Here is a 23,490-nt window from a genome sequence, read left to right as displayed (position 1 = left end):
GAGCCCCCGCGAGTCCCGGCACCCTAGGTCTCTAGGTGCCCCCCGCGGGCCTCGCCCGCCGCGCGAGGGGGGCTGAGCGCAGGGGGGCGGGGGGAGTCCGGTGATCTCGCCCGCTGCCCCGGCCTCTACTCACATTTGACTGACCAACTTCTGCCTGAAGGCGGCGCTCCGCCAATCGGTCTCCTGCCCCGAAACGTCCATGCCGGTCCCCCAGCTTCCACCTCCTGTGTTCCACTCCGCCGCCGCCGCCGCCGCCGCCGCCGCCGCCTCAACCCCAGCGCCAGGCCCAAACCCGGAAACCGTCCACGGCGCGTCGGCCGCGCCGGAAGCGGAGTAAGAATTGTGGGAAATGGAGTCGCGCGCGCGGGCCTGTGGGAAATGGAGTTCCTCTGCGTGCACGGGGTATCTTTGGCTCCCTCAGGGTCCCCCAAACCTCTCGCATGTCTCTGGCACTGCTGTCGCTCGAGGCGGTGACACCAGATACCCTGAGTTAACGAGAGAGGGCGCGGGCAGTCTTGGCTGCGTAGCACAACCAGTGCTGCCTACAGCTGGCCTGCGCCTGGCTGTCTGCATTTCCTGCGACCCTACTGTGTGCTGGCCTCACCAAATGCAGGAGATCCTCACCCCTGGGAATGCCACACCAAACTGCCAGGTATCTAAGCAGATGCTATGAAGAGATTGTTTATTTATCAAATATTTATGAGCACCTACCGTGTGCTAGGCATTGTGCCCACATCATTTGGGTCCTGCTTTCCTGCAACTACCTTTGAACGCCACATAAAAATAGTGACCAGATAGACTTTCATCGTTGCTTTGGCCGTATTTTGTAGGGGGATGTGAGGAATCTAAACTACATTTATTAATTTTTAGACCAGGGCTTACTTATTTGGCCCAACAGCCATGTCCTTCCTGTACATGTCACATTGTGAAATTTAGTCTGGGGGAAGCTACAAGACAAAGGACCCAATTTTTTCAACAAGAAGAAAAATACAAGATGGAGGGGAAGCCCAAAGATTAAAAGAGATTTTAGAGGCAACTCAACTGCCTGCAATGCAAGATCGTCGTTTGGATCTTGATTCAAGTAAACTTCAAAAAGCAACAAAGAAGAACATGTAGAGAATAATTTGGAAATGTGATCACTTGACTATCTGATGTTAAGAAATTACTTTTGATTTTGTGTGCGTGAGAATGGAATTCTGCAGGAGGAGGTGGAGGTCAAAAGCAGAATGTTTCTAAGGCTTTGGGGGCAGGTCTTTCAGTGTTGGACCCTGAGTATACTGGGCAGAGCTCCTGATAGAATAGTTCTGGAGTGATGGACACTGCTGGCTGATGGGTTGGAAGCAGCCCTGAAGAATAAATCGGCCTTAAAGATGCTCAATTGAGCTCTCTGTTGTTGTGAGATGGGACTATTCCCTCTGATGGTGAATAGTTGAGTAGCCTATTGTTCAGATAAATGGATTCTCAGGAAATTCCTGAAGGAAACAGCACAGTTGTTTGCAACTTTATCTTCTCAAATAAAGTCCTATTTGGACAGTGTGGCATCATAAGTAGTCATCTTGATGGAGACAGTGAGCTGAAGGCTGTGGCTGGCTTCAGTCCTCAAAGTGCTGGTTGTGTCTTTCATAAATGATATAATGTGTATCTCTCCACAACTTGTCCTTGTCAATTAATGAATTATTGCTACATCATAGCTCCTAGATCACCCGCTGCAGGTCATTCCACAGTACAAAGGCACTGTAGTTTATTAATGGATATTCACTTTGGTTCCACTTTTTCACGATTGAAAATATGCTGCAATAAATATCCTCTGCTGTGCTGTCTTGATTCCGTCTCAAGAGTATTTCTTCAATATAGATATCCAGAGTGGAATTGTTAGTTTGCAGAGAGCCACTTTATATTTTATCTAAATGTTAATAGCTATTGCCAATTTTTCTAGGTATTGGTTATTTAATGCTGTTGTGTAAAAATTACAGTAGTCCTCCTTATCTGTGGCTTCCTGAAACCAAACCAAGGATAATACTGAACCCTATGTATACTATTGTAACCCAGTGAAATTCTATGCCTCTCTGACTCCATCTTGTTCAAGCCTGCTTTGTTCTTATGACCTTCGGGCTAATAGTTTCTGCTTAGTCTTGCATACAGACCTGCTAATCATTAGAGGAATTCTGCTTGAGGCTTGAGTTTTACAAAACCAGCCCCTTACCAGAAAGTGCCTCTCCCAAATAGGTAAGGGAAGTATGCACAAAAATAATGATTGTTTATCAAAGATCTGCAGGAACCTCTTGACCAAACTCACATCTACTAGGGGCAACAGACTAAGCACAATGTTCCTTAGATCCCTGCTGACACCCAGATGGAGTTGTCAATCACCTCTTGCCCCTCCCATTTCCTCTTTCTTTGACTATAAGAAGCCTGAACTCTGTACTTTCTTAAGATGGATCTGTGACACCACTAGGTCTCCTATCTTCTTGGTTGGTGCCATCTTGATCAATAAATCTGACCTTAACCCAAACTCTGACATTTTGAGTTTAGCCTTTTGAAATGTTAGGCACACAGATTTTGGTTCAGTAACACTATGGGCTTTTTAAAATTATAGTTGGCAAGTATGTTTTTTTTTTCCTATACACACATACCTATAATAAAGTTTAATTTATAAATTAGGCACAGTAAGAGATAACAAAATAACTAATAATAAAATAGAATTGCCATAACAATATGCTGTAATAAAAGTTCTGTGAATGGCTTTGAGGACATCATTAAATAAAATAAGGGTTACTTGAAAACAAGCACTGCAATACCACCACAGTTGACCTGATCACCAAGATGGCTATTGAGTGACTAATGAGCAGGTAGCACCTACAGTGTGGAGATGCTGAATAAAGGGATTCACTTCCTGGGTGGGAAGGAGCTGGAAGGTGTGAGATTTTAACCTGATACTCAGAATGGTGCACAATTTAAAACTTATAAGTTGTTTATTTCTAGAATTTTTCATTTATTATGTTTGGACTATGATTGACCATGGGTAACTGAAACCACAGAAAACGAAACTGACAGTAATAAACATATATTATCTTTCACAATTTCTGTGAGTCAAGAATTTAGGAGCTGTCTAGCCAGGTTCTGACTCAGCCTCTCTTGAGGTTCCAGGCAGATGTTGGACTTCAGAGGAGTATAGTCCTCTGAAAGACCTAACTGGGGCTGGAGGATCTGCCAAGGCAGTCTGCTCCTGGCTGACAGTTGGTGTTGGTTTTGACAGAGGTCTCAGTTCCATGGAGACCTCTGCTTGGCACTGCTTGAGTGTCTTCATGAAACGGTGGCTCACTCTCTGCACACTGGGCAAGACAGAAGCTATAATGCCTTTTATGACGTGGCCTTGAAAATCACATGCTTTTTCTTCTGCCTCATTCTATTTCTTAGAAGCCAGTCACTAAGTCCAGGCCACATTTAAGGGAGGAAGATTGGGCTTTATCTTTTGAAGGTAAGCAAGTCAAAGAATTTGCAGACATAGTTTAAAACCACTATATGCTCCAAGTTGGCTGTTCCAATTTATATTCCCATCAGCAATGTATGTACACTCCCACCCTTACTAACCAATGCTTAATCTCAACTTATTTTATACTTTGCCATGTTAATGTTGACAAAGACTCTCTTCTTGACTAGGCCTCAACTTTGGCCCCTATCCTGTCTCTGAGTTGCCTAGGTCAGTCTTAGCAAAGAATTCTACTAAGTCAGTTTAGGGAGAATCCCCCTACCCTTGATACCTGATCAAGTTCTTCAACCCTCAACTTTAATAATCCCATTAGGCCAGTTTAGCAATAATACCCTTACCCTTGATGTCTCATCTTAGTAATTTTACATCCACTGACCCCCTCAAGTCTGCTTCCTGGTTATAAATCCTCAGCTGTCTTTGCTGTATTCAGAGTTGAGCCCAATCTCTCTTATTGACATACCCCTCTTGCAATAGTCTTCCTGAATAGTCATCCTTACTGTTTTAACAAATGTCAGAATTTTTTTTTTCTGCGTAAAAATGTGTATTATTAATGAGATTGAACTGTGCTTCCTTTGTTTACATACACTGGGACTTCCTCTTGTGATTTTTTTTTTTTTATCGCCTACAGCACCTGGCATTTCTAGGTGGTCTCCCATCCAAGTACTAACCAGGCCCAATTCTGTTTAGCTTCCAATATCAGACGGGCTCGAGCATGTTCAGGGTGGCATGGCTGTAGACTTCCTCTTCTGTGAATTTTCAGTAAATATCCTTTACCATTTTTTTTGGCTGATTGACTAATTATTGATTTTTCAAGTTCCTTATATATTCTGGATAATAACCTTTTGTCTGTTGTATATGTTGCAAATATATTCACTAATTTTGTCATTTGCATTTATTTTAATTTCACTGATATTGATGATTCTCCCAAGTATTAAGTTATCTGTCCTCTTTTGAGTGTTATCTGTTCATGTTGATTTCCATTTTACTATTGAAACCTTAATATCTTTTATTTTGAATGAATTTTTTATATACTAAGACTACTTACCACTTGCTGTCAATTTTGTTACAAAAGTTTCCTCAATTGTTTTTTGTTTGGGATGGCTGTGATCAAAATGTTTCATTGACAAGTGTGTTTGTCTTTTACTTTGAGATATCTCTCATTGGGTTGAGGCTTCAAAAGTCTACCATTATCTATACCAGTCCTTTAAGCAGTCTCTTTGCCTTTTTATTTCTCTCTATTCAAATTCCCTTGATTTATATTTATTTAGTACCTTATTGAGTGCCAGCCCTGTTCTAGGTGCTGGTAATACAGCCATGAAGCAGCAGATAAAGGTTGTACCTTCAGGAAACAGAGGATGTCCTAGGAAGCAAACACATGCAGGAGAGGGCAGCTTCTGAGACCTTGACCTATCTTGTTACTCCCTTCCTCTAGAACTTTCCAGATGGGGAACCACTGACTTCCTCAGAGTATATTTTGAGATGATGTTCTCTCTAGTTCAGAGAAGACTGGGGAATGGCTTTTCCCCAGTCCTGACCAACACATCACTCCTCCTGGTTTCCTCTCCATTGCTTATCCTCACTTCCCATCAGCTTCTCCCTCCTCCCCCAAACGTGCTCTCCTTCAGTCTCTCCCTTCAAGCTGTGGTCCCATCTGTCCTCATCTCAGAGGCCAGGCCCATCCCTTCAGTCTTCCTGTCCTTACCTTTCACACCTGTCACTGTAGACCAGCTTATGCCACTCTGAGGAAAGTGCTCCTGTGAACACACCAAAAGCCTCCTTGTTGCAGATCCTCTCCCCTCTGGGGCCACTCTCACACCAGGCCCCATTGGGCCTTTCAGATTACTCCTCCCGTTCCCTCTGTGGGTTCTTGCTCTTTGGGTGCCCTCTAGAACACCAGTGTGCCTCCTGCTCTACCCTCAGCCCACTCTCCTCTTCCTCATTCTTGTTCTGGTTTGATGCATCACTTCCAGCTAAAGTACATGATATGCCCATGACCTCACCTCTAGCCTGACTCCCCTAGAAAGGCCGTTAGTTGGACATCTGCAGACTCCTTAGCCTGCCTGGGGCCAAACCTACTCTTGCTGCAGCCTCTTTGTGATTGGGATAGTCTTACTGTCTCCCACTGTCTCTTGAGCTCACTCCTCCTCACTCATCAACTCATGTGTTCTGGGGAACCTGTCTCCTTTCTAGATTTCCAGCCAGCACTGCCCTAGTCCTCACTCCCTGCCTGCCTGAGGCCACAACTCTCCTGCTGCCCTTTTGTTCAGCTTCCTCCTACTTTCAGTCCAGGCTCTGCAACCCATGTTGGTAGCTAACTGCCCTGGCTGAAGGCTGCCCTCAGGGCCACATCCATTCCAGGACAGGGTCTGACCTAAACTTTCTCTTCAGGCTTAGAAATTCCTGGAAACCTGATCACTTATTTCACTGGATCTCTTCCAAGCCTTTGTTGACAGTCCTTTTCACGGAATGCTTTTTCCACTTCCCAAAAGTCCTCTGTTACACAAATGGGGGGTCACCTCCTCCAGAAAACCTTCCTGGAAGCCCACTTCCATCGAGAACCTCTGCTCCTGGCTCTTGTCTGGACCCCCAGGCAGCTCTTTAGGCTCAGCCAGACAGTGTTTCTCTTTCATTTATTTTATCTTCTATATTCCTCTTCCTCCACTTTTCTTTTTAACTGCGGACCATCCATGGCAGAGGACACTCTGACCCTATATCACAAGACTCTGCTGGCTCTAACTTTTGGATGCACCCTTTACAGATGAGCCTTGGAGGATGGGATCCTCCTGGAGGTATGGTGGAGAGACATAAATGCCAAGAGCCTCCTGGCAGACTGCTGGGACCAGGCCTTTGGGCTGGGAATTGTAGTTACTCCAGAATTTTAGTAAACAGGAAAATACCTGTTCATGCTGGCTGTTTAATCTCCTCTCCTTAACATCCAGCAGAGGGCAGGCAACCAGCAGAGTCACATTAGACTTATGGGACTCAGAGGGAGCAAGTGAATGAGTGAAAAGGGATGAAGAGGAAGGCAAGGAAGGATTAAGTGAGGGAGAGAGGGAAGCAGAGAGGAAATGACTGTGTGAGTAAGAGAGAAGGAAGGATGGAGAGAATGAGTGAGTGAGGTAATGTATGAGAGGGTAATGAGTAGGAAAGGAGGGAGAGAATGAGGTAGAGAGGGAACCAGGAGGGAAGTGAAGGAGGGAATGAGAAGGCGACCCTTGAAGGAAGGGGGAAATAGATTTACGAGGTGCGACTTTCGCTAAAGGTATTATTTCAGTTATTCGCTCATTCATTCGTTCAGTCCCTCTAAGTGCCAGGAGATGTGCCAGGTCACCCAGGCGGCGGAGGCCCTTCTCCGCTGATCCAGGACCCAAACCCAACCCGCGGAAGGACGCTTCAGACAGCATCTGCTACCCTGCCCACCGCCTCCGGCCGGACCTGGCACCTCCCACGGCCTCGGTCCGCGCCTGCCCAGCGCCTGCGCGGCGTGACCACGTGACGAGCTTGAGGCCCCGCCCCGTGGCCGCCCGCCCACCCCGCCCCCGCCTCCCGCCTCCCACCCCCGCCTCCGGCAAGTGCGGCCTCGGCGTGCGGCGGCTCCAGGTGAGCTGCGAGTCGCGGACCGGGCGCCCCCGGCGGCTGGGAGCGCGGGCAGCAGGCGGCGGGCGGGGTTGCGGGACCCAGGCGAGCGGAGCGGGATCGCGGGGACGCGGGGACGGGCGCAGGCCGGAGGCGCGGGGATGGCGGCCTGAGGAGAGCCTGCGGCCTGACGTGGCGGGAGCGCGGCGGCCGGGACCCCAGGAGGCAGCGAGGCTGGGAGCCCGGGCCTCCGCGTGGCTGCGGGGCTCTCTTGCCTCCTGGCCCCTGGCCGGCCTCGTTGCCAGTGGCAGGTCCGACGGCGGCCTTCGCGGCCGCGACCCTCGACGCTGTGCAGGAGTGTTCTGCAACAGGCGGGCGGGTCGGGTCTAGGGTGACCTTGGACCTTGGCCCGCGGGCCTCAGTTTCCTCAGGCGCGCGTCCGGGCCGAGAGTCGGTTCTCCAGGAGCTGCAGCCGAGGGAGCCCAGCGTCGCCAGCTCGCGCGGTTTCCTGAGAGAATCTGGATGTCGCGCTGTCAGTGCAAAATCTCCAGGTCCTGAAGCGGCGGCCGCCAGTTCTGTGTTCTGTTTCCATTCCTAGGCGGGCCAGAGCCGCGGGGCCGCCACCACCTCCTGCCCCGGCTCCTCCCTAGGGCCTCCTTCGCACCGGGCCTTAGTGAAGCAGGGCCAGGGCCGCAGGTTTGGCGCGCCAAGATGCTCTGACTCTGCTTTCTGGGAGACTCATTCCAGAGCGCATCCGAGTCGGCACTCCTACGAAGGCTCCCCCGTCTGGAAATTAGGACCCACCCCCCTCCTCTTTTCTCGAGCTGTCTCTTTGTTGCAGACCTTGCTTCGTGCTCCCAAAGATTGGGGTTCATTGAGGGCAGTCACTGTTTGGGGGCCTACTGAAGACTGAAGGTGCCTACTCAGATGATGTTGAGTTGAAAATTCTTCAAAAATGCTTTTGACTGTCATCCATGAGGTCATAAAAATTCGTTCGATATCCTTCAAGTTTTACCTACTTGGGACATAAAGCTTCCTTCCTGCTCCCCTCTTAAGCTCTCAACAGTGCAGAATTTGGGAGGGGGGCTTCGTTATGATGACTAGAATGTTATTGGGCCAGAGATACTTAATCTAGGGGCGGGCTTCATCATAGAGTAACTCTCTTAAAATAGAATGAGGGTGTCACCGAGTGAGCTCCTAAGAACATTCTTTATTTCAGAAAAACAGGCGTGGGAAAGGAATCACAAAAGATGCGCGGCATTCCACTTAATTTTTTAAGATTTTGTCAACTATCAAAATTAGTTACACTGTGAAATGCTGTTTTTCAACTGTTAAGTCAACAAAGATTAAAAAGAAACACTATTGGTGAGCTAGACAGTAGTTGGATTTAGGTTCTACTTTGCTGGTGGGAAAATAAATTGGTACAATCTCCGTTGAGGGAATTTTAACAATATCCATTAAAACACACATTAAAATTAAAATGATCCAGCAGTTCTGTATATAGGAAATTTTCCTATGATTGCTGCATATATGGCACATCAGTGCAAAATTGTTTGCAACAGCAAACAATTGGAGGAAACCCAGATATTAAGTAAAATAGGTTATCCATACAATGAACTGTGAGAGATATATGAAGTTATATGTAAGAGCTAATAAAAAGGAAGGAAATGTAGATTGACAGATTCTTCTGTGACTCTAAATGCCACCTGGAAGGGTGTGTGGCAAAGTAGAATAATAGTTTCCTCTGGGAGAGGATTTAGTTGGGGCATAGGTAGGAGGGAAATTTAAGTTTCAAAATACACTGTACCTTTTTTGTACTTTCTGAAGTTGAATCACAAGAATATTATGTATTCTAAAATAAGTTCGAGAATTCAATTATTAAATATTTCACACTGACAGAAAAGTACAGAGAATCACATACCATTTCTATTACATCCTAATGTTTCATCTTAATTGATTTTTTTAAAGACATGAAACATTCATTTTTTTTTTTTTTCTGGAGATAATCATGACCGTGAATGCCTATAATGTGTCTATACCATAACATCCACTGTAAGCAATACTGGACAGTGTTTTGTGTGGTTTCAAACTAAAGGAAATTGTCCTACCTGTATTCCGCAGTGTGCTGTTCTTTCTCTGCGTGGCTTTGAGATTTCTCCTAGTAGGTGACTAGCTTTGAGTTATAGTTGGCTCATTTTAACTGTTGTCTGGTATTCTGAGGAATCACTGTGCCACAACACCTATTCTGCGGATGGACATTTTGGTCATGGCCAGTACTTGCTTTATGAGCAAGACTGTGATAGGAAGGCTTGAATTTGTTGTTCTCCAAGCTGTGCTCTTTCAGAGCCAGGAATTGGTTCATTTTTCTTCACACCTCCCTCAGCACCTAGCTTAATTCCTTAAATTGTGCTTGATAAATGTCCTTTGCCTGCCCAAGATGGCAATTTTCCTGTTGTACAGTACTCTCTGTACTTGCAGTGAGGCTGTCCCTTCCGAAGAGGGCAGAGGGGCTGCTGTGCTCACAGTGGATGAGAACCTGCGGGGGGTAGGGGTGGGGGCTTGATGGCTGTTTGGGACAGTCCTCATAGCCACCCCCAGAGGAGATGCTCTTGACTGCTTGGTGGTTGTGCTGAGGAGGAAGCTGATGCTTGGCGATAAGAGCTAAGTTCCCAGAGTTGCATCGTTGGCAAGTGGAGCAACCATCCATGGGGCTTTGAGATGTGAGAGACACAGCCCTAGCCCTCCCCTCAAGGAGACAGAATCTCCTTGTCTGGGTAGATAGAATAACTTTAGTGGCGGAGCAGGCCTTTAGTGTTCTCAATGCAGTGATAGAGGGAGAAGTGATTGAACTAGACCTGATCAATTTGGGGTTATAAGACAGAAAGGCCTAGGAGGGAGTCTGAAGGTGTTCAGAGGATAACAGGTGTCCCTTTTGGTCAAAGAGCTAGTGACAAAGTACAGAGAAAGGAGTGCTTTGAGCTAGATCATGGGGAGCCCCCAAGTAGGAGGCAGAGAGCTATAGTAGAAGTCAGGTGGTGCACTCACAGTGCATTTTGGGGAGCTGGGGAGGATGTGGCAGTAGGTAAGAAATTGGTTGGGGCATCATTGCTATGATCTGACCCAAATTGGTGGCTGTGGAGGAATAAGGGAAGGCCACATGAGATGTCAGAATGGCACTAGAGCATCTGCTAGAATGCAAGAGATGGAAAGAAAAAGATAATTGAGACCATAAGGTTTCTGACATGGAAATGGTAGTTGTACCAGTAACAAAGCTAGACTAACTTGGAGGGCTGCTGGCTATATTAGGTGTCAAGTTGCAGGTGCAATGGGGAATGCAGTGGGAAGGCTCTTGGGAAAGGAGAGTGGGCTGGGCAGGTGTGTTGGCTGAAGGAAAGAGGTCACAAAAGGGCAAAATGCCTCAGGCAACAGAGGTTGGTTTGTAAGGGGTATATGCCTTGGCTTCACATGAGGGTGGGGAAGGAGTGAGTGAGTGGGAAGAGCCAGACTGAGAGGCTAGCACAGAGGAGAACTGAGCCATGTTGGTTGGGAAGCAGTGGAGGGTTCATAGGAAACAGGTCCCGGGGCGGGGAGGAGGAGGCAATGGGGACGTGCTCCTGAGCCCCAGTTATGAGAAGGGAGGCTGCTTCTTTTTGGTAAGTTATGAGTAGAATCTGTTTTTCATTTTCCCTTGTAAAGATACAGTAGGGTATTAGAGAAGAAACAAATCTGGGGGAGTTGATAGGGGAGTAACAGGAAGTGGGGAAGATAGAGATGTTCATGGCCCTGTGGTAGGTGGCCCCTAGGCTTCTGCCCCCTGCTGGCCAGCTGGCTGGCTGACTGGCTGGTTGACTGTGCTGTGCCCTGGAGAGTGTGAAGCTTGGCTACAGTGCGTGGTGTGGGACTAGCTGCCCCCTGACCCAGAGCAGCCAGCTGTCCATGGTTGCTTTTGGTTGATTAGGAGTGGATGGCAGAAGTGTGTTTGAAGTAGGTTTGTTTTATTGATTAGTTTTTGAGCCTCCTGTTCAAATCTTATTTTTTTTTAACATATTGACTCAAGTATTAGAAAGTAACCTTGAATTTGAAACATGATGCAGATGATCCCATATTTGCACCAAGTCTAGTCGAAGTTACTGTTCTTGACTTTCGGAATCTCAGTAAAAAAAAGGCAGGTCCTGGACCCTTCCCTGGGTTTCCCGACCACCACTCAGGCCTGTTATAATATGTGCCAGGCACTTTGCTAAGCCTTGTACATGTGTGTTTTATATAATGCATCTCCACATAACATCCCAATAAAGTAGCTGCTGTGATTATCACCGTTTTCTAGGTAAGTAAGTTGGCTCAAAGAGGAGAAGTCACTTATCTGAGACCACACACTTAGTGAGCAGTGTGTGTATTTGGGAGAGGGCACAGATTTGTGTCTAGATCAGTCTGCATCCAAACACATATTCTTATTGCCCTACATAATAGACCATCTAAGTCAGCTGTCCCCAAACTATTCCCAACCTTTTTGGCACCAGGGACCAGTGCTCCTATGAGAATCTAATGCCTGATGATCTGAAGTGGAGCTGAGGCAGTGCTAGGGCCGGGGAGCAGCTGCCAATACAGATGAAGCTTCACTCACTCCACCACTCACCTCCTGCTGTGTGGCTAAGTTCCTACAGGCCATATACAACCCCACCCTCCCACCCCTCTAAGTTATGCAAAACTTGCTTTTAATGAGGTTCCAGGAAAGCAAGAAATGCCTTTAGATAACAGACCCCAATCCTTGTTACACATCTATTAACACATCCATCTATAGAGACTAACTCTGCATTTGCTTTAAGGACCTTTACGGAGATGGACCTGAGGCAGGAGGAGGGAAAAAGAGTAACGTTCTTCCCTGGAGAATGGGGGTGCAATTTCTTTACCAAAAAAGTTGTCACCCAGGTCATGAGAGAGAACGATGTGACAGTAACTAACTACCTTTATGTCCCAGGATTATGAGAGAAGACAGTAGTTGTTCACATTAGCTGTTCTTGACAAAGATCCCACCTCTTTAATATCATTAAAAATGATATTAGCTACTTTAAAGATCCTGGGACAAATGTGGAGAACCACATGCCTATTGTAATTTTTTTTCTCTTTTTTTTTTTTCCCTCCTCTTTAATTCCAACCCCCACTTCCACCCCTGACCTATGGATGTTGCTGTTTCCCCTTAAGCACTGGATCCCTGAAGGTGGGGCGTCACCTCCCGCACACTTGTGGTGTGCAGCCGGGGTATGGTCCTTGGCTCCACCTGGGGCGTGAACCCAGGACCTTCTGCATGTAAAGCAGATGTGCTAACCACTACACTGTGGAGCCACCCGCCTATTGTTATTTTTATGCATTCATTCTTGCATGGAGAAACCCACTTCTGTTCTTGCTCAATGGTAGAGAGGAAGAGGTCTTGAGAACCTGGTCTGTGCTCATGCTTCATGTTCATCTTTACTATTTCCCTTTTTTCAGTTGAGGAACCTGAGACTCAGGTTGGTCATGCGGTGAATCCATGGTAGGGCGGGCGCTGCAGTTCAGGTTGGTCTGTCTCTAGAACCCTTCATTTCACAGCGATGCCAAAAGAGATACAGTGGGAGGAAGACTCTTGGCAATGAAGGGACACAGATCATCAGAAAGTCCCAAGTTTGGACAAGCAGTGGGAAGGGAGAGGGAATTAGGGCTTTTGAGACTACAGGGAAAGCATAGGTAAGCTGGAGGGAGGAACAGGAGCTCGATGCGGAGCAGGTGCCACAGGGAGCAGAGCTGGCCAGTTGTGCAGGATGTGGCATTGCCTCCCTGGCTCATTCCCTGTCCCCTCTGTCTTACCAGCTGACGGCCGAGGTGGTGCAGTCTGGTGTGGTGGTCAGGATGGCAGAGGAGCAGGAGTTCACCCAGCTGTGCAAGTTGCCCGTGCAGCCCTCACACCCACACTGCGTCAACAACACCTACCGGAGTGCGCAGCACTCCCAGGCCCTGCTCAGGGGGCTGCTGGCTCTCCGGGACAGCGGCATCCTCTTCGACGTTGTCCTGGTAGTAGAAGGGAGACATATCGAGGCGCATCGCATCCTTCTGGCTGCGTCCTGTGATTATTTCAGGTGAGTTTCATACACTTGTTCTCATAAGTAAAATAACAGGTAATCTCGCTTCCCTGGGTAGATGTGTTAGCACTGATGGTTATTGGGCTGGAGGGGCCAGCCAGAAGCCGCCACATGCCTCCCTTATGCTAAGCTGTTCCCACTACTTATTTGGCAAGAGAAATAGAAGGGGTCTTAGGGTTTTTCTTTCAGCTGTCCCTTTTCTAGGGCATATTCTCCTTTTTCTTTGAGAGATGATGTGCTTGGCTTCACTTATAATATTGTACCTTATAAGATGAATTTTCTGCTATAAGTACAATATCTTGGTATAAAACAGATTTTCTTTCGACTTCACTCTGGCTTCCCAACATTTCATTTTGAAAAAATTCAAATCTGGAAAAGTTGAAAGAGTGGTATTATGAACACGTGAATACTGATTGTTAACATTTTGTAATATTTACTTTCTCTCCACTCAAACACACACCTTTTTTAAAGACATTATGACACTTTATGCCTCAGTCTTTCAGTGCCCCCCCCACCAATGTTCTTGTAATGACAATTGGAAGTTCACATGAGCCCTGGTCACTTCTCAGGACCTATGATTGCTGTGGATGCTGAAGCCAGGGCTGGTCGAATAGTCCTGTACACCCATGGTCCACACAGCTACATGGTGTGCGGAGTCACCCCTTCTGTGCCCTTGCCTCGCCATCCACCTCCTGCCTCACACCCCCTCACCCCTCAAGTCTCAGTCTGTGACCCTCTGGGGTTGTTCGTGGCCTCCTGCATGACCCCATCGCAGCAATTGGCACACCGGGCGGAATTGGTGCCACTGCTCCTATTTTGCACAGGCAAGATGAGGCTCAGAGGGAGTGAGTCCCACCCATGGCCACCTAAGTCCTTTCATTTAGTTCCAATTCTGTTTAATTCTGTTTTGTCTTCAAATCTTGGTCGTAGTTCTCGCTTTTTGATTTTAGGAACCATCAAAATATTTATTTATGGTTTAAGTGCTTCCTGGTCTCCAGAGGAGTTTATGGAGAGTGTGACCCAGTGGCGCCTTGGGGCAGACATGTGCAGGGACAGCAGTGTCTCTTCATTTCATGTCAGGGGGTTCAGCTGAGGCCTTCATGAGCTTTGAGATAACATATAGGACTGTGGTTGGGGTGGGTTGCTGAAAGCCACCTGCTCAGAAGGCCCAGCACTGTGACCCTCTCAGCAGAGGGACAGCCAGCTTAGGGTCTGTGTGGAAGAGGCCCACAGGGGCTGTAGAGCCAGCAGGACCTCCTTGGTATACCCTCGAAGCCCTTCAGGCTGGAGTTCCTTTCCCCATGCAGGCTTTCCTGACTCACTGTCACACCATTCTTTTTAAAGGACAGTTACAGACACCACTTTTTTCTATTGGATAAAAAGCCTGTTATGGCTTTCCACATCCTCCAGGAGTGATTCCTAGCCTGTTCCACAGCCACTGTCAGGTGGGCCTCTGACAGGAGGTGTTCCCCTCTCAGACATGGTCACTCTGCATGCCAGCACACCCTTTCATTGGGAATGGGGGGAATGACAGCAACTTTGGGTGAATCTAGACTCATCACAGATGTGTGTGTGTGTGTACATACATATATATACACATGAAAGAGATTATTCCCAAGCTTTAGCATGTTTATTATTATTTGTTTCAGTTGATTCAGGTTAAAATGATAAAGGACTTTTTTTTTTTCCCAGTAAGACTGGTGAAAATATGAAAGCTTTGTAATGTCAGGTGTGGGCAAGGGTAGAGAAAAAGGGCTTTGGAGGGTGGGTTGGCCTGTAGCCTGGGCCCTCAGTAGACATCTAGGTGTCTATCCTGTGGGATGTCCTGCCAGGTGCTGAGCAATCCGGTGCAGGGGGCCTGACAGTGGTCCTGTTTTACGTGGGTGACTAGTATAGCTGTTAGTAAACAGCTGGGCCAGTACCTGCTGAGAGGGAGGGTGGGTGCTGTCCATTAGGGAGTGGGAAAGTACAGGAGAATGAAGAACTGAATCACTCTTCATGTGAGACATGCTTCTCTGTCTCCCCAGAGCTGAATCAATTTTGAGATGTAAAGTTTTATGCGCCTTGTGTGGTGACACAGGGTTGAGAATCACTGTCCTGAAGCTGTGTAGGTTCTCACACCAGTCTTCTCTTCTACTGTTTGCCCATCTGTCCTCCTTAGGGGAGACCTACAGCAAGGTCTCCTGTTGTCTGGTCATGCTCCAGGCTTTCTTGCCTCTGTGCTTTTGCTGTTACTCTCAGCAGCACCACCCTTTTCTGCCTTTCCTTCCCTGTAGAGCATTATCTTCCTTTCAGGCCCTGTGGAGGTGCCTTCTCTCTGGGGAGCCTTCTCTAGTTGTCCCTCACCTTTTCCCAGCCTCTGGCTCTCACAGCCAGCTCCTCCCTGCAGAAAGCTGACTCCTTGGGAGCAGAGAGTTGGATCGCCCTTGTCCTATGAGGTGCTCCTGTGCAGGAAGCCTCCATTGGTGTGCACTCATGCATAGTTTAGGAATTGAATGGTCAGACCACATCTTAGGTCTTCCTTTTTTGGCTTGTGTTAATAACTGTCCATTACACGTTTCTTTTGGCTCCATGACCCTGTGCTCACCTTACTGTCTACTTTTCCTGAGGTGATTCCTGCACTTCTCCCCACCCCTGTATGTCAGAGGGACCCAAGGGCTCTGTCCTGTATACAGCCTCCCTGGGCCTTCTCATCCCTCCCTTAGTTTCCATACTATCTGTGAATTTATAGACTACTTTGCTCAACTTCGTGCCTGTGATTTTGAAAATTTGGATAAAATTTTATAGAAAATATAAATTGACATAACTTTACTCCCAGAAGAGGAAATTATATTTCCACAAAAGTAAGAAGCCCGGATGTGTCTCAGTCGTACCTTTTAGGAATAGACTCGTATGCTATTTAGATTTTTTTTTTAGAGCAGAGAAAAAGGAAGATTCCAATTTTTTTTAATGAAAGTTATATAACAGTATCAAAATTGGACATACAGAAGACACAGAAGGAAAAGTACAGCTGATTTATGAATGACAGTGTGAAATCTTCAGTGAGACCTGGGCACTTGGAGTTCCACTTGGAGCCTAATGTCACTGCAGAGCAGCAGAACCTGGCCCTGTAGGGCTTTGTTCTGAAATGAAAGCCAGTTCCATGTTAGAGAATCTTTCTTACAATGCAAGGCATTAATCAAAGGTGACCCAGCATATAACCATTTACAGACACAGTGAGTGGGCACGTGATAACATTCAGCGTCCATTCCCGCAGCTGAAATGCGTTTGAATAGGTGGGAAAGTAGTGAAGTGACACATTACCCCTGCTCTCTCTGCCACTAATGTTTAAAACTATTTTTAAAAGTTCCTATTCATTCATATACTATTTTACAAATACAAGTCCATAATTCTGAAACCTCAAAAACGCTAAAATTGGATGTTTTTGTTGTTTGTTGCTGAACTTCATGAGTGTATTCTGTAGGTCTCCCAGAGCTGTTTTTGTTTGTGGATAAGCTGTCTAGTTGTTGATTTCTGTGGGAAGAGGTGGAAGCTATGTTCTACATCAGCATTTTTTCTGAGGTTTTACATACATATATGTGTGTATGTATGTATGTATGTATGTGTGTGTGTGTGTGTGTATTTATATATAAAATTTTGGCACAAATTAATTAAACTCAAAACCCCCTGAATTGATATGAGGATAATAATTTTTTTATCCTCCTTGGTGTGAATCAGTATATATTTTTCTTTGGAAATATTAAGGTGTTTGGATATGAGGTACTGACCTAGACTCTACAGGGGTGTGACTTTCTGTATGGCACAGGTACAGTGTTTCTCCAGCTGAAACCTGAATTCTGAAACACACCTAGCCTCAAGGGTTTGGAAGAGGAATAGGGGCCTGAACAAGCCGACGCAGGAAACGTACCTCCCATTGTACATAAGAGGCAGCTCACTGGCATCTTGTGACATCTAGTTGTGACATCTTGGCAGTCGAGGTGGCCCTCATTCTCTTTGTGCTGCAGAGTGTTCTGTGTTGTCTGTGTCCTCCACTTATTTGTTCAGTCCTCTGATACTGCATACTCGGTGAACATTCTTTTTTTTTTTTAATTGTGATTTAAAAAACATGAAATTTACCGTCTTAACTATTTTTAAGTGTACAGCTCAGTAATGTTAAAATATATTCACAGTCTACGACCATGCTACCCTGAACAAGTCTGATCCTGTCTAATCTTGGAAGCTAAGCAGGGTTGGGCCTGATTAGTACTTAGATGGGAGACCACCTAGGAAAACCAGGTGCTGTAGGTGTAAAAAATAAAATTAAAAAAAAAATAAGGAAAATATATTCACACTGTTGTGTATCCAATCTTCAGAACTTTTTCATCTTGCAAAACTAAAACTCTGTTTCCATTAAACAATAACTCCCCATTCCCTTCTCCCCCAAGTCCTTGGTAATCACCGTTCTTTCTGTTTCTATTACTTCGATGACTCAAGGAAGCTCTTATAAGTGGAATCATATTTGCCCTTTTGCAACTGGCCTCTTAGCATAATGTTTTCAAGATTTATCCACATTGAGCATGTGTTGGAATTTCCTTTTTAAGGCTGAATAATATTCCATTGTGTGTTAAGCCGTGTTTTATGTAGCCATTCACCTGTCAGTGGACACGTGGATTGTTTCTACCTGTTAGCTGTTGTGAATAATGCTGTTAGGAACATGGGTGTACAAGTATCTCTTTGAAAGCTGCTTTCAATTCTTTTAGATATATACCCAGAAGTGAAATTATTGGATAATGTGGTAATTCTGTGTTTAGTTTTTTGAGGAGCTGCCATACTGTTTTCCACAGCAGCTGTGCTATTTTACATTTCCACCAGCAATGCACAAGGGTTCCAAATTTCTCCACATCCTTACCAACACTTACTTGTTTTTGATAGTGACCATCCTACTGGGTATGAGGTGTGAACGTCTTTTAAAATTTTTTTTCTCTTTTAAGTTTTTATTTTTATTTAATTTCAGAGTTAACAGAAAAGTAGTAAGACTGTGATAAAGAATTAAACATCTATAGTTGGTTAAAAACAACAAAAAAAGAGTGGACATGTATTTTATTTTTCTTTCAGCCTCTTTTTCCCTCCCTAACTCATTTTGAAAGATGTCAGTCCTACCGAAAAGTTGAAATATAGGTACGTGAACAGCTGCACCCTTCACCTAGATTGATGAGTTATTAACATTTTCCATATTTACTTCAGAGTAAGTTGCAGATATGACAGTTTTTCTTGAAATACTTCAATGTGCTTCTTAAGAATAATGACTTTCTCTAACATATCTATAATACCATTATATATCTAAGAAAATCTATAATCATTCCATAGTTTAATCTGATATTGAGTTCATACTAAAAATTTCTTAATTGTCCCCAAAATGCCTTATATCTCTCCCCTCTCCGCTCCATTCAGGATCCAGTCAAGGTTCACGCATTTCATGGATCCTTTCTTAAGGTGAGAAAATATACCTGAATTAATCTAAGACTCACACCCTGCTGGAATGGAGGAGTCAGTGCCCCAGCGTTGCTGTCCTATCTGTTGTGAGTGTGGTCCTAGAGGTGCCAGGGTACACAATAGCACAGTCCTAGAAAGTTCAGAGCTTGTCAGATTGCCCTACAGAGTGAGTCAGAATACCTTGGCACATGGGAGAGCGCCCCGAGGGGCTGCATGTGAAGTCAAATATTTAGGAATAAATGAAACATACATGTGACAGATGTGTGGGGGGATGACTTGCAAGACCTCCAAAGAGACCCAGAGGCTGGCTTGACAGAGACAGGCCCACTGTGTCCATTACAGAGATGATAGTTCTTTCCACAACAGTCTAGATATTTGGCATATTCCCAATAAAAATACCAAGAAGGTTTATTGGGAAGGGTTATACAAACTTATTTTAAAGTTCAAATTTTAAAAAGCAGATAGTGGCCAGGAAATTGTGGAACAAGGTATAATGAAAGACTGGCCCTACTCTATGTTGATACATATTACAAAGCTATAATAATTGAAACTGTGCTCCTGGTACATGGAGACAGAAAGAGTATTGGAAAAGGATAGGGAGTTTGGAAACACACAAACCCATTAGGAACTTCGTGTGTGATAAAGATGACATTCCAGGTAGGGGAGTGACAATGGGGATACCATCTGGAAAAACAAAGTTGAACCCTTGCTTCACACCTTGTACCAAAATAAATTTCAGGTGGCTCAGCCATTTTAAATGTGAAAGATTAAATGAAAAAAAAAAAAAAAAAAAAAACTAAAGGAAAACATGGGGAAATGTTTTTTGAATATAATTCCAGAAGTAGAAAGCTTTCCTAAGTTTGACACAAACCTCACAGGCAAAGAAATTATAAACTTGCTTTCAAACACTCAAACTTCTTCATGGCAAAAAGTATCATAAAATGGAAAGGTTTGAGATAGAGAAAAAAATTCAACTCATCCAAAAAATGTTGCTACAAATTGATAAGACAGAGTCTAATAGAAAATGGGCAAGGAATCTAGACTATTCAGAGAATAATATGGAAATGGCTCCTAAACATTTGATAAGATTATCTGTCCCTTTGGTTATAAATTTTCTCCCTTATAAGGTTAATAGCATGTGGGCAGTACTGTCAAAGTTTAACTATATATAAAGCCTTTGTCCCAGCAATTGCTTTTGTAGGAATTAATCCTGGTAGGAACATAAGCAAAAAGTCATGGGGGTAGGGCCATCCATTGGGTGAAATAATGGGAGATTAGAATAACCCCAACAGGAGCAGGTTAAATAATTACGACAGCCTTTACAGGGAGAGGGGCAGCACTAAGTAGACTGATAATGGAACATTTGCGGGGTGTTTTAAGTCAACATAGTTCAGATATATGGACTGCCTCTGGTGATAGTGCTGCCCTGAAGAGGAGAACAGATGGCTGGCAGTAGAGGAGGGAGAGGCTTACACCCTTGCACATATTTTAAGTTTCATACTGTATATGTATATTAACCTACTTGAAAAATAAACTATAAAAATAGCTACTCATCTCCGTGTAACACTGTCATATTTTAGCCCTGATACCTCCCCTGACCACCAGCCTCTTCTCTCTGAACACCTGATTAACTTTCCACTTGGATGCCTCAGGTATCTCACACTGATGGCACCTTGATGGGACTCTCACTGCCCTCTTTGACCTTGTTCCTCTCAAGTCCCTGACTGCCATGACCCCTTCCAAGGGCCCCGATTCCTCCCATGCTCTGTTAGAATCACTTGGTAAGCATGTTCTCTCAACTGCAGCTCTCCAGCCGTATGGCCCTCTCCAGGGCTGGAGGAACCTTCCTGCCTCTTTACAGCCCCTCCATTCTGGCCAACAAGCACCTGAGTCAGTCAGCTCATGTCACTCTCCTGCATAAAATTCCCAGGCAGCTTCTCACCATGCTTAGTTTTCACTTCAGACTACCCTGTCCTCAGAGTAGCAGGACCCGGCCTTATCTCACCTCCAGCTCAGTTCCTCCTTGCCCTGGTTGCCTTGTATACCAAGCTTATCCTTGCCCGGGCCTTGGATGCTGTCCATCTGGAATGCTGTCCCACCTGGAATGGCTGGTAAGGTGCTGCCTAGTCTCATCTCAGTTCCTCTGAATGGGCCATCCCTGCCCTCATACTCTCCATCCACTCTGCTCTCCCAGCCACTCTCTCCTCAATTAGATGCCTTGTTGAGTTACTTCCCTGCACTTCCACAGTCTGAAATACCTTGTTTCTTTGTTGTTTGTTGTCCTCTGTGTATGTAGGAACTTGCCACTTAACTGTTACTTCTGCTCTTTGAATGGTACTTGGAATTTAGTAGGTGCTCAGTAAATATATATTGGACAGAATGACTTACTGTTTCCCATTCATTATTCTTTCATAACACACTCTGGACTGCTACTGTGATCCAAGAAGCATACTAGTGAATGCAGCAGAAAGCAAGCCAGACATGTTCCATGCTCCCAGGAGGCTCACATGTGACTCCCTGTTGCACATGAAATAGGAGACAGAATAATTCCTAGGGTGGCTACCCAAACTTGATCAGGAGCTTGTGGATGCCTTTTGTGGGATGACTCAGTGCTCAGAGCAAGCCAATGTCCTGTTGCACACTGGTACGGGGTCAGCCTGCTCCGGATGCTCACGCTCTTTGCAACTTGGGCCGCTGTCCTGATTAGAATAACTCCTCTGTCTGTATCTTCACTTTTCAGAGGAATGTTTGCTGGGGGCTTGAAGGAGATGGAGCAGGAAGAGGTCCTCATCCACGGTGTGTCTTACAATGCCATGTGCCAAATCCTGCATTTCATATACACCTCCGAGCTGGAACTCAGCCTGAGCAATGTTCAGGAGACACTGGTTGCTGCCTGCCAGCTTCAGGTGAGTCTTACCTTGTTGGAGCAAGGCAGACCGGTAGCCAGGCAGGGTTTCCCTGGGTGCCCACTGGGCAGTGGTGTGAGGGTGGGTCAGGCAGGCAAGGACACCAGGCAGTTAAGGGAGACAAGCTGGGTGGACGCTCTCTGATGGTGCTTGCGTGAGCCAGCTCTAGGTGCTGAAGGGCTGCTCCGAAGGCCTTCAGGCCCAGGTTCCTCCTCTGCCTTTGCCCTCTGCTCCTCTACTGGTTCCTTCCCCTCTGCCTGGGTCTCCCTGCCACTGAAAAGATCCCACATGTAAACAAGCAGTGAAGCCGAGTGTGTGATGTTCTGTGTGTGCTGATGCCTGGTGAAGCTGAGCTCCCCCAACTGTTACTGCCTAGGCCCTTTCTGCTCATCCTCTCTATTTGGTCTCATCAATCTCTGAAACTGCTCTCACCTTTGTGATTGAACTTTAAATACTTGTTTTTCTACAGAATTCAAGAAGTTTTTGAGGCTTTGACAGTGTAACTTATATTTTAGAAGACTGTAGTGATTCTTGGTGGTGTTGGGGCAGTTATCCAGGCTGGGCCTGCACATGCTCTGTCGGACAGCCTGATCGGGCTTGAGAGACATCCGTTCCCACATTTCTTTTTTCTTTTTTATTATTTTTTTATTCTGCACACTCACAAAGAAGTAAAAGAAAATGACTGAAACTTAAATATGAAAGAATGCAATTAAATCCACAATTTTATACATTTATCTGACTCACATGGCAGTGAAAAATCCCCAAGTATGAAAAATACTGTACTCTTGCCTACACGTCCTTCTCTTCTGTATGCTTATGTGCAACACACTATTTCTTCGAATAAATGCATCCTCGTTCTTATTCTTTAGTTTTCCATTTATGTATTCCATCTGCTCCAAGGCTGTATTCCTGTAGCCATCTAGGCAAGCCAGGGCCCCTTGATAATTCACTCCAGAATTTAAATTTACCACAACTGGTCATGCAGTGATTTGCTTTAAGAAGTCACTGGGAGTTTGCTCCCACAGACTCGTTTTAATAGTCCTGATCAGAAATTTGAGAGGCAGGAAACCTGAATTCTAATGCTAGCTCTGCTACTTAATTAGCTCTGTGCCTTGGATAACTCATCATTTCACCTCTCAAGCCCCTGGATTCCATATCTGGTAGCCAGGTTTCGGAACCCCCACTCTAGGCACCCCTCAGGCCTGGCCTCCACCAACAGAAGGGGCTTCTCACATTTCTTAAAAGTGAAACTAAATGCTATGTTGATTTCATTATCCTGACCTTTTTTTAGGTCAGAGCGCATTTGGGGCACTCAGAAAAAATTCAAGTCATAGGAAAATCAACCAATTCAGGGACATGTGAAGGCCCTGCCCTGCGTGGCCTGGCCATGGCAGCTCCCTGTGCCATGACCTGCAGAGTGATGCATGGGAGGCGCTCCTCCTCTGCTTGTTGGGTTGGTTCGAGTGGAATTTGTCTAGCTGTACATGATGGGTAGATGGAGTTGAGCTAGGGCGGCCTTTGTGACAGAAGACTTTCCCGCTGCCTTTTATTCAGAGATCTCTTTTGTCCCCACATTTTGGTCATTGTTATTGGGGACCCCTCATCCAGTTCTTACAACTCTTAACTTCCGTATTCAGTTGCCTCCAGTTCTCCACCCAGGGGCTCACCATCAGTGGCATCTCATCCTCCTTACTGACTGCTCCTGTCCCCACTCCCCTGGTCTATGTCTCATGACCATTTTGCCAGAGCCTCCATGTTTCCTTGAGCCCTTCCATCTTCATTTCCTGTGTCCAGGTTTGGATAAGTCATCCTTGTAAATGTTACCTGTAGCTATTTCTGTGCTCTGTTTCCATGTCCTCACCTTTATCTTGGCCACCACCTCTCCATCTATACCTCCCAGCTGGTCTCTTTTGTCTTTCTTCTCTGACTCCATCAT

At 45.7% G+C, this 23,490-nt stretch overlaps 2 protein-coding genes, 1 long non-coding RNA gene and 3 pseudogenes across 20 annotated transcripts in view; 3 read left to right on the top strand and 3 right to left on the bottom strand.

Annotated features, from left to right (window-relative positions):
- MED15 (mediator complex subunit 15) overlaps positions 1-330 on the bottom strand; it is a 57,353-nt gene extending 57,023 nt beyond the window's left edge. For 4 of the 13 annotated variants that reach the window (XM_023528282.1, XM_023528277.1, XM_011355924.2 and 1 more), the window contains exon 1: positions 134-235. Coding sequence is in view for 9 of the 13 variants with exons in the window: in XM_023528277.1 (XP_023384045.1) it covers positions 134-201 (68 nt within the window). In the remaining 4 variants the exon portion in view is untranslated. Of the gene's footprint in view, positions 1-133 lie in introns of all 13 variants that reach the window. The other 9 variants (XM_023528275.1, XM_023528284.1, XM_023528281.1 and 6 more) reach the window with 7 other exon arrangements.
- Positions 252-1,824, top strand: LOC111736998. Its single transcript, XR_002779322.1, has 2 exons — positions 252-333; positions 871-1,824. It is a non-coding gene; the product is annotated as an uncharacterized LOC111736998 (long non-coding RNA).
- A 2,285-nt stretch (positions 1,825-4,109) lies between these two features.
- LOC111737059 lies at positions 4,110-4,228 on the bottom strand (annotated as a pseudogene).
- Positions 4,229-7,003: 2,775 nt separating this feature from the next.
- KLHL22 (kelch like family member 22) overlaps positions 7,004-23,490 on the top strand; it is a 35,030-nt gene continuing 18,543 nt past the window's right edge. The window contains exons 1-4 of one of the 6 annotated variants that reach the window (XM_011355918.2): positions 7,004-7,090; positions 12,908-13,173; positions 18,607-18,648; positions 21,389-21,554. In XM_011355918.2, the coding sequence (XP_011354220.1) occupies positions 12,947-13,173; positions 18,607-18,648; positions 21,389-21,554 (435 nt within the window). In that variant the 5' untranslated portion in view covers positions 7,004-7,090; positions 12,908-12,946. Of the gene's footprint in view, positions 7,091-7,493; positions 7,618-7,664; positions 8,046-11,124; positions 11,391-12,569; positions 12,617-12,907; positions 13,174-18,606; positions 18,649-21,388; positions 21,555-23,490 lie in introns of those variants that run through there. The other 5 variants (XM_023528274.1, XM_023528270.1, XM_023528272.1 and 2 more) reach the window with 5 other exon arrangements.
- LOC111737063 lies at positions 17,345-17,463 on the top strand (annotated as a pseudogene).
- LOC105289359 lies at positions 22,112-23,407 on the bottom strand (annotated as a pseudogene).

This window comes from Pteropus vampyrus, unplaced genomic scaffold, assembly GCF_000151845.1.
Source record: "Pteropus vampyrus isolate Shadow unplaced genomic scaffold, Pvam_2.0 Scaffold23, whole genome shotgun sequence".
Taxonomy (NCBI): Eukaryota; Metazoa; Chordata; class Mammalia; order Chiroptera; family Pteropodidae; genus Pteropus; species Pteropus vampyrus.
This window is presented reverse-complemented; position numbering and strand designations above follow the sequence as displayed.